This window comes from Sylvia atricapilla, chromosome 6 (genome assembly GCF_009819655.1).
Source record: "Sylvia atricapilla isolate bSylAtr1 chromosome 6, bSylAtr1.pri, whole genome shotgun sequence".
NCBI lineage: Eukaryota > Metazoa > Chordata > Aves > Passeriformes > Sylviidae > Sylvia > Sylvia atricapilla.
This window is the reverse complement of record NC_089145.1, coordinates 46889159-46902093: the sequence shown is the minus strand read 5'-3', so window position 1 is coordinate 46902093 and position 12935 is coordinate 46889159. Positions and strand designations below refer to the sequence as shown.

Here is a 12935-nt window from a genome sequence, read left to right as displayed (position 1 = left end):
CACTGCCAGTGGTGAGCCGGGATTGTTTCATGCACGTGTAACTGCTGAGGTTCAGGCTGCCTGCCTGCCTGCTTGCTGGCCATTCAAAAGAAACATTAAGACACTTCCTCACGTGTTGACACGGATCGCTGGAGCTACCGGCGCGTGCAAGGATCGCCCGGGGCTTGTCGCCCGTAGCCTTGGTGCTCGGTGACTCCCAGAGCTCCGAGTCCCCCAGGACACGATACTGGGAGAAACTCAGCTTCTCCTCTTCAGCTGCGTTTTACTCTGCCAAAAACAGCAGGGCGCGGGTGCTCACCTGGCGCCCAGGGCCGCCCTCCCGCCGCAGCCGCCGCACAAGGAGCGCCCGGCCCCGCTGCCCTCGGCGGGGGCTCGGCGGCCGGCGGCGCTGGCAGGGCGGGCCGGCTTACATAACACCGCCCGCCGGGCCGGGCCGCGCCGCCGAGGGCGGGTCCTCCGCGCAGCCCCCGGAGCGCCGGGGCCGGTGGCGGGCGGCCCCGCCGAGGCTGAGGCAGCGCCCGAGCGGCCGCGGCGCGGCGGGGGACAGGCAGCGCGGCCGGGGGCTGCCCGCGGGGGAAGCGGCGGCGGTGCCGCGGCGGTGAGTGGGACGGGCCCTGCTGCGCTGCTCGGGGCCTGTTGCGGCTGTCGGGGGGCTGCGGGAGGGAGAAGCGACGAGGCGGCGGCGCCTGGGACTGCACTGTCCCGTGCCGTGCTGTCCCGTCCCGTCCCGTGCTGTCCCGTCCTGTCCTGTGCTGTCCCGTGCCGTCCGTTCCCCGGCGGGAGCGCGGCGCGGGGCAGGCGGGCTCGGCGGGGCTCGCTGTCAGCCCGGCTCCAGACCCGCCTCCTGTTGCTCGGACAGCCCGGTCCCCGCTCGGCCCCCGGGCCGGCCGCCCGTGTAGCGGGGGAAGCGCGCACCGCCGGGCCGCAGAGCGGGAGCGCCGGCAGGGCTTGTCCTTGCCAGGACAGCTCCGTGAGAGCTCCCCGTCTGCTCCCGATACGCCTAATACCGGAGCTGCAGTAACCGCAGCATGTCTCCCTAAGTTATATACGCTAAACGGGTAAAGCCTTTATTTAGCTTCTTTCAGAAAATCGCATCTGCGAACGAGAGCCAGCCTGGTTCAGCGCTTAGCTGCATTCTGCAACTTTTCTTCCTCAGACAGATGTCGGGCTCTTGCCAAAGGCGGTTGCTCAGCGTTACTGTCACATTTCTTCATCTGTAGGTCCCCACTGCCGTGACTCTGCTGCGGTTTTGCAAGGTCCTTGTTCCTCTTCTCCGTTCCCACTTCTCTCCCCTTCAAACCTATTGGATGCATCCCATCTTGGCTTTGATTCCCCTTAAGAGGGTCTGACCTTGTCTTGCATTTTCTTTCTAAGCAGAAAGAAAATTTCACAGTTTAGAAAGTTTCACATTTTTTCTATTATAAGAGCAACTAACATTCTGTGTAACTTCTGTATGTAAAGTTCCCCCATAAGCCAAGGTATACTAAGGCTTTGGATTCTCATACATGCTTATTGGCTTGGCCTTGTGAGTTCAGATCTTTGTCCAGGAAAATTTTATTCATAGAAATAGATCTACTCAAATAGGTTAACAGACTGAAATTTGCAGGAGTTATGCATGATTGTATTACCAATTGTGAAAATTATGGTTGCAAGACATTGCTTTATTTTGCAAGTTCATCAGAGCAAGGATGCTTGTCTTCTCCTTTGCCTCAAATCTAAGCCTGGCTGCCTTGAATCATTCATGAAAAATAAAATCACTATGCTACTCTTGCCACTTCCTTGCTTCTACTTTTCAATGTTAGTTTTCAGCCCTTGGCGTGGTGCATGTCATCTGAAAATCTTTGCACGCAGTGTTTGTTTTCTGGGGAAAGAATTTAAAAAATGCCACAAAACTTTAAAAGCTGATTGGTTGCCTTCAAGTGTTTTCCTTCATTTACTGGAAGTGTCTCAAATCTGCAGTTGTTGAAATGCACACCAGCTTGGCACAGTCTCTGTGGCTGCCAAGTGTGTGAGCCAGTTGGATCTCAAGGAAATGTAACTTACTGCACTCAGTCCTGTGGTGACTTTTTGTTCCACAAGAAACAAACATCTTTTGGTGAGTCACAGTAACATTGTTCCCTACAAACTTGTTGTCAGGAAATGGAGTCTGACAATGCCGATGGTCTCTCTATAAGAACAGCCTTCCCCTACTTCTAATGCTGTTTCCATGTTGTTTGTGAATCATCAGATCCAGAGTCCCCTCAAATTCCCAAGGAAAACAGAATTAGCTACCATTCAAGGTGTGATATTGTGGTGCTTCCCTCTCTTGTATTTCTTCTGACAGTTGCAGCTCTTCCCTTCAGCCATATTCCAGTGCTCCTCCTTTCCCTCTCATCTTGGTCAGGACTTGTACCATACCTCCAAGCCTGTTCCTGGCACACATGTCCTCTGCGTGGCCTCTGTGTACTAACCTCATTGAAAAGGATGTCTAGCTTTTCTTTGGGAATAAGCCATTTTTTGTGCTCCTCCACTTACCCGTGGCTTACAAATCATCCTCAAAACTGTTGTATACACTTGTGGATGCTTGGCCTCAGAATGTGGCTGTACCTGCATGCACATGACTTTGGAGAGCAATTCCACTGCCTGAGGGGATGCTCCACACCTGCATTGCAGCTTCAGAAAGGTAATTGGCAGCTGTTGGAAACAAGGTTTTTTGCCATCACTTAATATATGTATACACATGAGTCTTGGTATGCGTCCCTTATGTAACACTTTTTTTGCCATTTCCCAGTTTCAGCCAAGTATGACATAAGGAGAACAACTCCAAGGTAATTAAGTTCCTGCAGATTTCGTAGAAACAGGCCTGCAGGGAAAAGCAAGTCTAAAATCAGACACTTGCTAGCTTTCCCAAGATTTTAGCTCAGTGGCTGAGTGATACATTCATATTTGGCAATATTTGTGTTTGGTGCGAATGAAGCTGTAAAGAGAAAAGGAGAAGGATTTTTTGAGTGAATGTCTCTGAACTGGCATCCCTTAAAACTTCAAAGAATACAGGTAACACAGATATGTTACATTGCATTTTGTACATAGGACCAGAAATCTTTGGTACAGTTTAGTGTCTACTTTAAATCAACCAAGGAACAGAGCTGTGTAGATCTGATTTCCTGAGCTGGCTTGGTCACAGAGTGCTTTGTTTTTACATCCCTGCATCTCCAGGGCACAACTCCTGTCTTTGTTCTGCCAGGCGCACATTTGCACAAGTACAGAAGGGCTGTGATCTCAGCTAGTGTCTTTATTTATTTTATTTTGATAAAATTGGCCAACAGTTTCAAGACTGCCATCATATAAGCCTAATTCCCATGAAACCAAGCAAAAGCAGTGACCATTCATCCTGACTCACAGAAATAATGTGTTCTGGCAGGACAAATCCCAGATCATTTGTAGCAATGACAAGATACTGGATTTCTGTTTTGATTTGGGTTTTCTTAATTGTTAGTCCTTGTCAGCAGCAGATGGGGTTTTGTGGCACAGCTTTGACATGTCCTCTCAAACTTGTTCTACCATATAGACAGGTGCAGTGGTGCCCTTAGAAAGGGACATTGTCCCCTAATAACTGGATTGTGTATCTTGTCCACATAAGGATTGTGGGCCAAGTGTGATTCCTGGTAATTCAGGCATGTGAAAGGAGAAAAACACATTGTAGCGGGAAAAATTCTTGAGCTCCAGGAATGTTTACAGACGGTTGTAGCTAGCAAGGGATTTTTTTGCTTGGCATGTTTTGTATATGAAAACAAAGGTATCAGGCACCTGAGATCAACAGGAATAAATTCCAGGTCCTTCAATACCTCTTTGAGTCTGGCTGAAAACCTTCTCACTATCTTTGGAGTGCATTAAGTGGAATACTCTTCTCTTGAAGGAAAATATCTTTAGAGTAGTGCTTACTGATGGTCAGTGATGTTTCAGCTTCTTCAGGCTGCAATTCTATGAAATAAAAACATACAAAACAGGTGGTCAGACTTTTAATCATGCAAGTCTGCTCTGCAAACAACTGAATGATAGGAATTTAGTGCCTTTAGTTAATATTGGTTAAAGTAGTCTGAAATGAGGTGAGAAAAACTGAAAAGTCTTATTGTGTCTTCGGTTGCCATCTTCAGTTGCCATCAAATGCAGTGTTTAAAGTTCAAAACAGCCTGATATTGATAAGTTATAGGCCCAAATGTCACAGCCTTAAATTTTGCTTACATTTTGGTCTGAAATACAATTTTATTGCCTGAGACTGATATTGGCATATGCAGACTTTTCTTATAATACTGCCATGAGTAGCTGCAGTGTTGTCAGCATCAACTTAAACATAGTCTTGCTCTTTTGTTTGAAAGTTTACTCTTCTTGTTTGTTTTCCAGTGTTTGTTGAGGGCATAACAGTTTAAGTATTGAGGAAATGGAGTATTTTAAACTGAAACTGGAGATCTTTACACAAGGATTGTCCTTACACACCCTTCTTCAGAGCTGGAGCTCCAAGTCACTCCTTGCCCTCCACAAGGACTGATGATTCTGCAACATGCTGTCTGTTAGACACTGCTGTGGGTTCACTGCTTTAGCGACTTAAAGTAGCATGAACTGTTGGTTATCATGTGTTCCTGTATTGCTGATAAATTGCATCACGGGATGGTACTGCCTGAATGACAGAAAAACTTCTCAGAGAGTAGAGCCCTGGGGTTTTTAACTTCAGGTATCTCAAGTGACCCCACCTCAATGCTGAGGAAAGAATGGGAGGTCTGGCCAGGGTGGTTCTCACTGAGAACCCCTATCAAGCTAATAAGCAATCTTTGATGTCTCTGTCTGTGTGCACAGCTTAATTGTATTTCAAGGAAAGTGAATTGATTTCAAGGGGATGTGGAAACATTTCTTTCCCTTAAACAGGACTGACTTTTAATGTCTCTGCTGTTACAAACTTCTTTTCTATGTTACACTTAAATAAAAGACATGGACTTTATATGAAGTCCTTCATATCAAGGAATTTCAAGGGAATTTCTGCTTTGACTATAACAGACTGAGGATTACAGGGCAGTCTCACCCTTGGGATATCTCTGAACAGGTGCATAAAAAACATACTGAAAGAAATTAAGAGACAGCAGGAAACTGGGAGAACCAAGAGATTGTAATTTGATTGGAATTCAAGTATTACTTCAAACTGTAGCTTGTTTGTTTTGTTCTTGATTAGTGTTTATTTAGTGGCATTGATAGGTGAAATAGCTGCTGTTACAGTTGTGCTATGCAGAAAGCATTCTGAGAAACGTGACAGTAATACTTGGGAGCACAAGCTGAATGAGAGCCCCACGTGGGATAGCTTGTGCTGGGGAACTTAATGTTCTTCGTAGTAAATATAGTGCCTGTCACCAGGGAATCCTAGACACACTTTACATAAGGCTACATGCTGCTCCCCTTGTGGTTGATCACGATTGTAATAAGAATAGAAGGGACCTACAACACACACCGAGTGCAACTGCCTGACCACTTTGAGCAAAAGTTAAAGCACATTACTGAGGGCACTGAATGCCTCAGATATGACAGGCTTGGGGCATTGACTGCCTCTCTCTATTGCAGTGCTTGACCACCCTGTTAGGCAGGAAGTGCTTCCTAACGTCCAGTCTAAACCTCCCTTAATGTGACCTGCCACAAGTTTGCTCTGTGATCTTGAAGGAGCGTGTACAGTCAGAGGTTTAAAATGGGGCCAGTGATGTTGGATGCTTTGTGTGTTGTTGGGTCTGTCAAAGGCTGCATTTGAAAGACAGATGCTGTTGAGAGCACCAGTGTCTTCATCTGTGAAATGGGACGCTAACGTCTTACCCACAGGGTACATACACTTGGTGTGTGTGGCAGCTGTGTTGTAGGTACCAGGTGGGAGGGTATCACAAGTGTGACAGTAAACCACCCACAGTGGATCTGGGTACTTGGTTTTATTTAAAAACCAGGATTGGAGTTTTCACCCTAAAAGATTATCTCACACACTGACTCTCCTACTCACTCATCTGGACTGACACAACAACAATAATAAATTAAACTGTGAAAAAAGTATAGAGGTTACTTTTGGCTGTGTTTTATCTCCATCTCATACAGAAGTGGTATGTTATTTAAAGCATTACATGCTTGTGCTATTTTCCTGCCATTATAATGAGGCAATTGTATTATACAAACATGTGTTGTTTCTGACTGAGGGGTAGTTTGAGAGATGTAACAGCTGGTCTTTATCCAGGCTCTGTACCCTGGTGCAGCCTGAAGGAGTTCTGGGAAGCTGAAGGTGGAAAGTGCACAAGCACTGATGTACCCACTGCATTTTCAAGTCAGTTACAAAGTCAGTGCAAAGATGGGGTCATGTGAGAAAATACACTCCTGCCTTAAAGTTTCTGTGACTAAATAACAGTTCTGAAGCTGTCAGTTCTTCCCCAGGCTGTGCAATCCCTTTAGCAAGAGTCTTTGCATGAGCACTCAAGTCATCGGTAGTGGTTATATGAATGGCAGATGACAGCAGCTGGCAAATGTGGTGATGTTTTTCTTATGTAAGTCAGCAGAATTGGTCTATAGGTGCAGCAGGTTAAGCACAGGCTTTGTGTGAAGTACAAGACTTTAACACTGACTCAGTAAACACCACAGACGTGCATTAATTTAGATCTCCAGATTAAGAGAGCACCCAAGGAGAAATATACTTGTTACTTTGTCTTTTAAGTCCAAAGGAGTCAGGGCAAAAATCTTGACTCTGTGACAGAATTGCCCTTGGCTTTACCAGAGCCTGGGATTTTCCCTCATCTCCTCAGATTGTAAACGTGCCGACTCTATTATTTGTGCTGCTGGTGTGAAATGCCAGTCTACAGAAAATGTCTGCAGACTAACAAAAAGGAAGATATTTCAAGTGTCTTTGGATTGGGTTTTTTTGTTTGTTTGGGGTTTTTTGTTTGTGTTTTTATTGTTGTTTTTGGTTTGTTTGTTTTGTGAGGGTGTTCTGTTGGTTAGTTGGTTTGGTTTGTTTTTTTCTACAAGAGAAATTCCTGTTTGGGATGGAGCTACTGGCAACCCTAAAGGTATTTTTGCCTTCAGCATTACTTTATTTCTCCCCTTAGGTCTTTGCTTGTCCAGCTATTGCATATTGTGATAATATAGGTTGCCTAGAGAGGCTGTGGAGTCTCCTCTGGAGAGACTCAAAAGCCATCTAGACACCATCCTGAGTAACACTCTTTACTAGAAGACCCAGACTGAGCAGGGAGGTTGGATTAGATGAGCTCCAGTGGTCCCTTCCAAGCTCAGCCATTCTGTGATTACCTCATGATGGAGGAGACCTGGTGCTGTCATTCTGGTCTGCAGAGTGAAATAGTGTTTGCTGTCTGATGAAAGAGATGAAGGTGTTTATAAAAACCTTTTTTATAAGTAGTTATGTCAACATGTTTAATCCCAATACTTAAAATGTGACAGCCCCTTGTTTTTTTTCTAAGTCCTTTTATTGTTGAATAGTTGGAGTTAGTCAGTGCTCTGGAGGTAATTATTTTCTATAGTGCCCTTCCTATGTCAGCTATCACAGGTATTTGTGAAGTGCTGTTATTGCTACTAGCAGGTTACACCTTAGTTTAGGGATTTGTAAATTGATGCTTTTCTCAGTTAAGCAACTATATCAGTAGCTAACTCACTCCTTGGTTCTTTTAGTCTTGCTCAGGTGAGATCTGACATTTTTCAGAGTTTGATTTAGTGTGTGGGTTGAGGGGTTTTTTTCATTTATTTTAATGCTAACTGGTAAATCAAAATCCTGTTTGTTTGGTGGTGGGTTTTGTTTGTTTGTGGTTTTTTTGGTTTTGTTTTATTTTGTTTTTCCTTGCTGAATGGAAGAGAGCATAATGATGATGTAAGCCAGAACTTTAAGATGCTCGGCTTGCCAGAAAGGATACCTGAATCATTAGGCTGTGCTAATGATTAAGTTCTTCATAATGATTCATTGTTTACACAGAGTGAAACTGCATAAAACCAGAGGGATGAAGAGCTTGACACTTGTGTGTGGTATCCCTGCCAGTACCTCCAAGCCCAGTACTTAGGACAACTTGATGCTTGATGTGTTCCTTTTCTGAAAAGTCCTTTCACAGCAATTTGAAGCCAGATTCCTTGGTGGGAAGCACTTGCACTGACAGTCCCTTTGTACCAAAGTTATTCTAATTGACAACTAAAATATAGTTAGAGATATCATCTGCAGAGTAGTAAGAATATGTAACACAATTGCCTGTGTTTGAAGAAAAATGTTTATACTGCTGCTCTGTTTCCTGTCTGAGGGGTTTCATAGCTCTTTGTCAGGCCTCAGATAACACTTTATAATTTATAACCCTTGCAACCCTGCTGGGGTGACAGCGTCTGTCTCCTGAGCAGTTAGAGGACAGATACATCCCTGCCTGCTTGAAGATGCAGACTGTTAGTGGGCAATGAGGCCAGTCTGCCCTGGGTATCACTTACAGTAGATTAATCAGTGGGGCAGTGTAGTCACTTAACTCTGCGGGCTGCTCTGGGTTTGCAGAAATGTTTCCTTCGCAGTGCCCACGGGCTGCCAGGTAACCTAAGATCATCCGACAGATGTGTTACAAGAGTTACAGCTACAGCAGATGTTACCACAGTTACAGATGTAACTGAATCCGTCTTTGAACTTGGACTTGTCAGCCTGAAGAAGGGGCCGTTCAAATGCTTTCCATTAGCATAACAGAAATGATAGTTGGCCAGAAGAGTGGGAAAAGCAGTTTCGTTCCTTCCTGAAACCGAAAATGGACTTCTTTGTATGGGAAAGAAGAGAATGGCAGGTCAGATGTTGTGGGGACATTTGGAATATTTTTCTGAAGCTGGTTTCCTTTAAAAGCATGGCAATAGATAGAATCAAGTTCACTCTACAGGGAATTATGTTCAAGTGGTAATGTGGTATTCATATATTTTAAATGCATTGTGATACTAATTTACACAAAGTTTTCTGGTGAATGCTGCATTTTTCACTATTAGTTTGATCCTCTCATTGTTGCTTGTGGCTGTCTGTACTCACCAGGGGAGCTCCTTTGCCTTCTAGATTAGTCATCCAAAGAGACTGATTCTTACCTTGTTTTAGAAGCTGCTGTTGCTCTGCTTCCTCAGTTCTACTAGTTTCAGTGCTTTTGGTTTTTTTAATCAGGACTGTGGCAAACTTGCAGTGACTTTGGAGATATACCACAAGAGAGAGAGAGAACAAGGGAAAAGTTATAAAGGGTTCACTTATAGGCATTTAAAACCCTCCATTCAAACAAAACAATTCTAAAACAACTGATTTGACTTTAAGATAAGTGGACCAATGTCCAGTTTACATCTCCTAGGCACTGTATAGTTTAGTTTGCATGTTTATGTGTTTTAAGATGTTCTTATCCTGATATATTTTGAGATATTCATATAGTTCTAAGGATTGTTCATGGTAGCAAAAGGCTACCAAGACAGTTGGAAAATAGCTGGTATGTCAGGTTCCCCCTCTAGAGGTACAATCAGCATTGCTAACTCCTAAGCTGTTCCTTCTCTTCTGTCCTTTGGGGTTTTTTAACCAAAATTCTGTTTGGCTGGCTGTGCTGAGGTTGCAACTGGACATGGGGGTCACAGCCTCTCTGAGGCTACTGGTCCTCAGTTAATTCTCTGTATTAGCAACTTCACAGAGCTAGCTTGATAAACATTTTCTGTTCCACTGTTGTTCTTCCACCTAGGTTTTCATCTGTCTTTGTTCCTCTCTTCAGTTTCTCCCCATGCTCTTCCCTTTGCTGCCTGATTCCAAAATGGGTGGAGAGGCTCACAGTTTTATCCCTGTTTTTATCTGTAGCTTCTAATTTGGAAGGTAGAATTCAAACCAGCTTTCCCCCCATGTTTTGCTTTCACTGATTTCTCCACATCTCCTCCATATTAGTTGTAATTCTAGAAATGCTGCTCAGTGTAGTATGAAGTCTGACATACAGCAACTGAAAAAGTTGAGAGATTTTTTGCCTTACACACTTGCTTTGGATTTACACCAACTTGAGCAAGTGGCACCTGTTTTGGTCCTGGAGTGTCTTAGATCTACACCAAATAGTAGTTGGGTAGATAGACCAAACCAGTGGGTTTTACGGAATGTCTAAAAGCAGGTGTACCCAGCAGGATATCCCATTAATCAAGGGAGAATGCTGCTTTATATTTTCCAATCGTTTTGGGGAGTTAGGAAAGGAGAATTCATCATGTGTGTGTCATGAGGGACAGCTAATGCCTACAAAGTATATTCCATTCAGCCAAGTTGTGCAGCAGAGGTATTTCCTGAAAATATCAGCTAACCTCCTTTTTGTCTTGCATGATTGTAACTGAGAGCAGAATCTAGATTAGTGTGTCAGTCTGTGAAGGGAATTTCCTGCTAGAGACCTTGAGAGTAAAAAAAAAAAAAAAAAAAACAAAAAAAAAACCAACCAAAACCTGGTGGAAGATAAGGAAAATTATTACTATGTTAGAGCATGAGTTAATGATTTCTAAAATCTCAGCTCTGACGTACCTGCCTGCACTTTTACATCTTGCTGGTCTTCATCCTGTGTATTCTTGACTACCTCCCATTCAGCAAACATCTGTCAGGCATAATAATTTCAAGCATTAATCCTTACAGGAATTAACCAGCTTGTTAGTTGATGACCTGAACTAGATAGTTTCTGGGGATTACTGCTATTTAAATCTCACCTACGTTTTAAACAGCGGCAGCATGCCCAGCTCTGGGTTTCTTTTCTTTCTTTTTTTTTTTTAATTTTTTCCTTTCTGCACTGAGATATCTCTGGATTGCCATCTCCTCTTTCAGTTCTGCAGCACGGAAGGAGGCAGAGAGGAAGTCCTGGGCTTCCTCCTGCATTAGTAAGGAGGAAGCCACTGGTTTCTTTTCGTGCCAGACTTGCTCGTGCTGCCAACTGTGCCGAATTGCTGTTCTAACACTCAGTGGAGGCCAGGCTGGGAACCCATGAGGCAACTTTGATGGAATCACCACAGACTTTTACCTACCCTTTTTACCAGATTTCCCAGGATTTTGGTAAGGTTTTTACAAGGTTCCTTTTATTTCATGATATAGTGAGATGGTTGTGACGGGCAGTGTCTGTATCTTTTGGCTCCTAATAACTTTTGATTTTCTGCTTTGCATTAAACTTGCCAGAGACATGGAAATATTAAAGATATCAAGTGTCTTGAAATTTCAGGGATTTGAATTCTAGTGAAAGGGGAAATAGAAGTGAGTGGCCTGCTGCAGGAGAGCCATGACAGAGGGTTCTGGCAGCTCCCAGCTGTGAAGGGTGCCAAGATCAGCCATTCGCGCGCTTTTCTCCAGAGCAAGCCCACACCTCCCCTCCTGCCTGCTGCCAGCACCACAGCCTGGGAGGGCCCAGTGTGATGAAATAAGGCCTGATAAATTGTTTTGTGAGCAGCAGGCCAGCATGGGGAGCTCCTTGGTGAGGCAGGAGAGAGGAAGCCAAAATATCCCTCCTGTGGTGTGCACCAGAAGGGTTGGAGATAAGGGACGGTCGGTGAAGTTAGTAGAGAGAGTCTGTTGGGAGCTGGGAGTGTGGCTGGTGCTCAAGACATGATATCAGCTTTTACAGCCCCAAAATATTTGCTGAACTGGGGCTGCTGAGATCCCTTCCCTGGAGTGTGGGTTTAAAGTGGCGTATATAACTGTTGAAACATGACCTGGAGGTATGCAATAGGTAAAAAAGGGGACTAAAGAAATTCAGTTTTATTTTTTAACTAAAGTGCCTAGTTTGCACGAACGCTGTTGCTTGTGTTGTGCTCATTGGACCCAAACAAGGTCATCAGAGGCTCTGCTCTGTGGTGCTTCAGCAATTGTCCTCATCAGGGCTGGACATGTTTTCCTTCTGGAAGATAACTGGCTTCTCCTGTTTTGTAAATCAACCTTTTGCAAGGTACCTGCTGAGCCCTGATCTGTAAATTGAAAGGGAAATAGTGGAGAAATTTTTCAGTGATATGAAATGCCTTTAAAATACAGCAGGTGTTTGTGTTATCTTTAGAAGATAGCTTTGGAGACTAGTGGGGAGATATTTTTATGTCTGTTAGACCAAAGTTGGGTTTGTGCTGTGATGTCTATTACTCCTTGTAGAAGAATTATATCTTACTCAGGTTAAACAAATCTATAGCTTTATACCTTTTCCTTCTTTCAGGTATTTGAGAAAAGGTAGTGCTATGTCTGGCGGTGTGTGTGTACAAATCCTTGGCTGATGTGGACCCCTGTTGCTCTACGTGTATCTCTGTGTTAGCTCTCTGGCAGCCCCAGAGATATGTCCCATAATATTTAGGGTGGAATTTTCAAGCTTGCTGAGAAGCAGCATGCCCTGAGGCCCTCTTGGGGTCTGAGTGGAGCAGAGCTGCTTGATCTCTTCAGATGTTTGTGGGGAATAAAAGAGCTTTGGTTTCTCCTAGTACTCCATTTCTAAGAAGCAGTTGCTCATGGATTATACGTGTGAGAAGAAAAAGCATTGACTTTACTTGTGCTGCTCAGCACGGTAATTATCTGTGGTCACAACTGTAAATAACTCTCTGGTCCTCCTCACTGGGGGATGATGCTCACTGCTGGCTCCTGCTGCCATTTTCCTCTTTGCTTGAGCTATAATGAATCCCAGTAGGAGGAGTTCCCATCCCCTGTGGGTTTGTAGACAACAGGACTTCAGTCCCTGATCAGGTATAAAGGGCTGCTAAAAGGACTGTGCTTCCTTCCTCCCCGTTGTGGAGTCCTGAGCCATCGGAGTGCTGAAGCCATGGTGGTTCTGGGCTGTTCCCAGCCGGCCAGAGGGGTCTGTGCACCTCACACCAGATGTGGCCGTGCTCATCTCTGCAGCTCACACCAGATGTGGCCGTGCTCTTTAACCCACCCTGCCTGGCCAGCTCACACTGTGGGAGGGTGACGGAGACGTGGAAACTGC

At 44.6% G+C, this 12935-nt stretch overlaps 1 protein-coding gene across 7 annotated transcripts in view; it reads left to right on the top strand.

Moving 5' to 3' along the window:
• Window positions 1-492: 492 nt before the first annotated feature.
• Window positions 493-12935, top strand: part of SYNE3 (spectrin repeat containing nuclear envelope family member 3) — a 66159-nt gene continuing 53716 nt past the window's right edge. For 5 of the 7 annotated variants that reach the window (XR_010743867.1, XR_010743865.1, XR_010743866.1 and 2 more), the window contains exon 1: window positions 10466-11038. Coding sequence is in view for 1 of the 7 variants with exons in the window: in XM_066321812.1 (XP_066177909.1) it covers window positions 10984-11038 (55 nt within the window). In the remaining 6 variants the exon portion in view is untranslated. Of the gene's footprint in view, window positions 599-10464; window positions 11039-12935 lie in introns of those variants that run through there. The other 2 variants (XR_010743869.1, XR_010743868.1) reach the window with 2 other exon arrangements.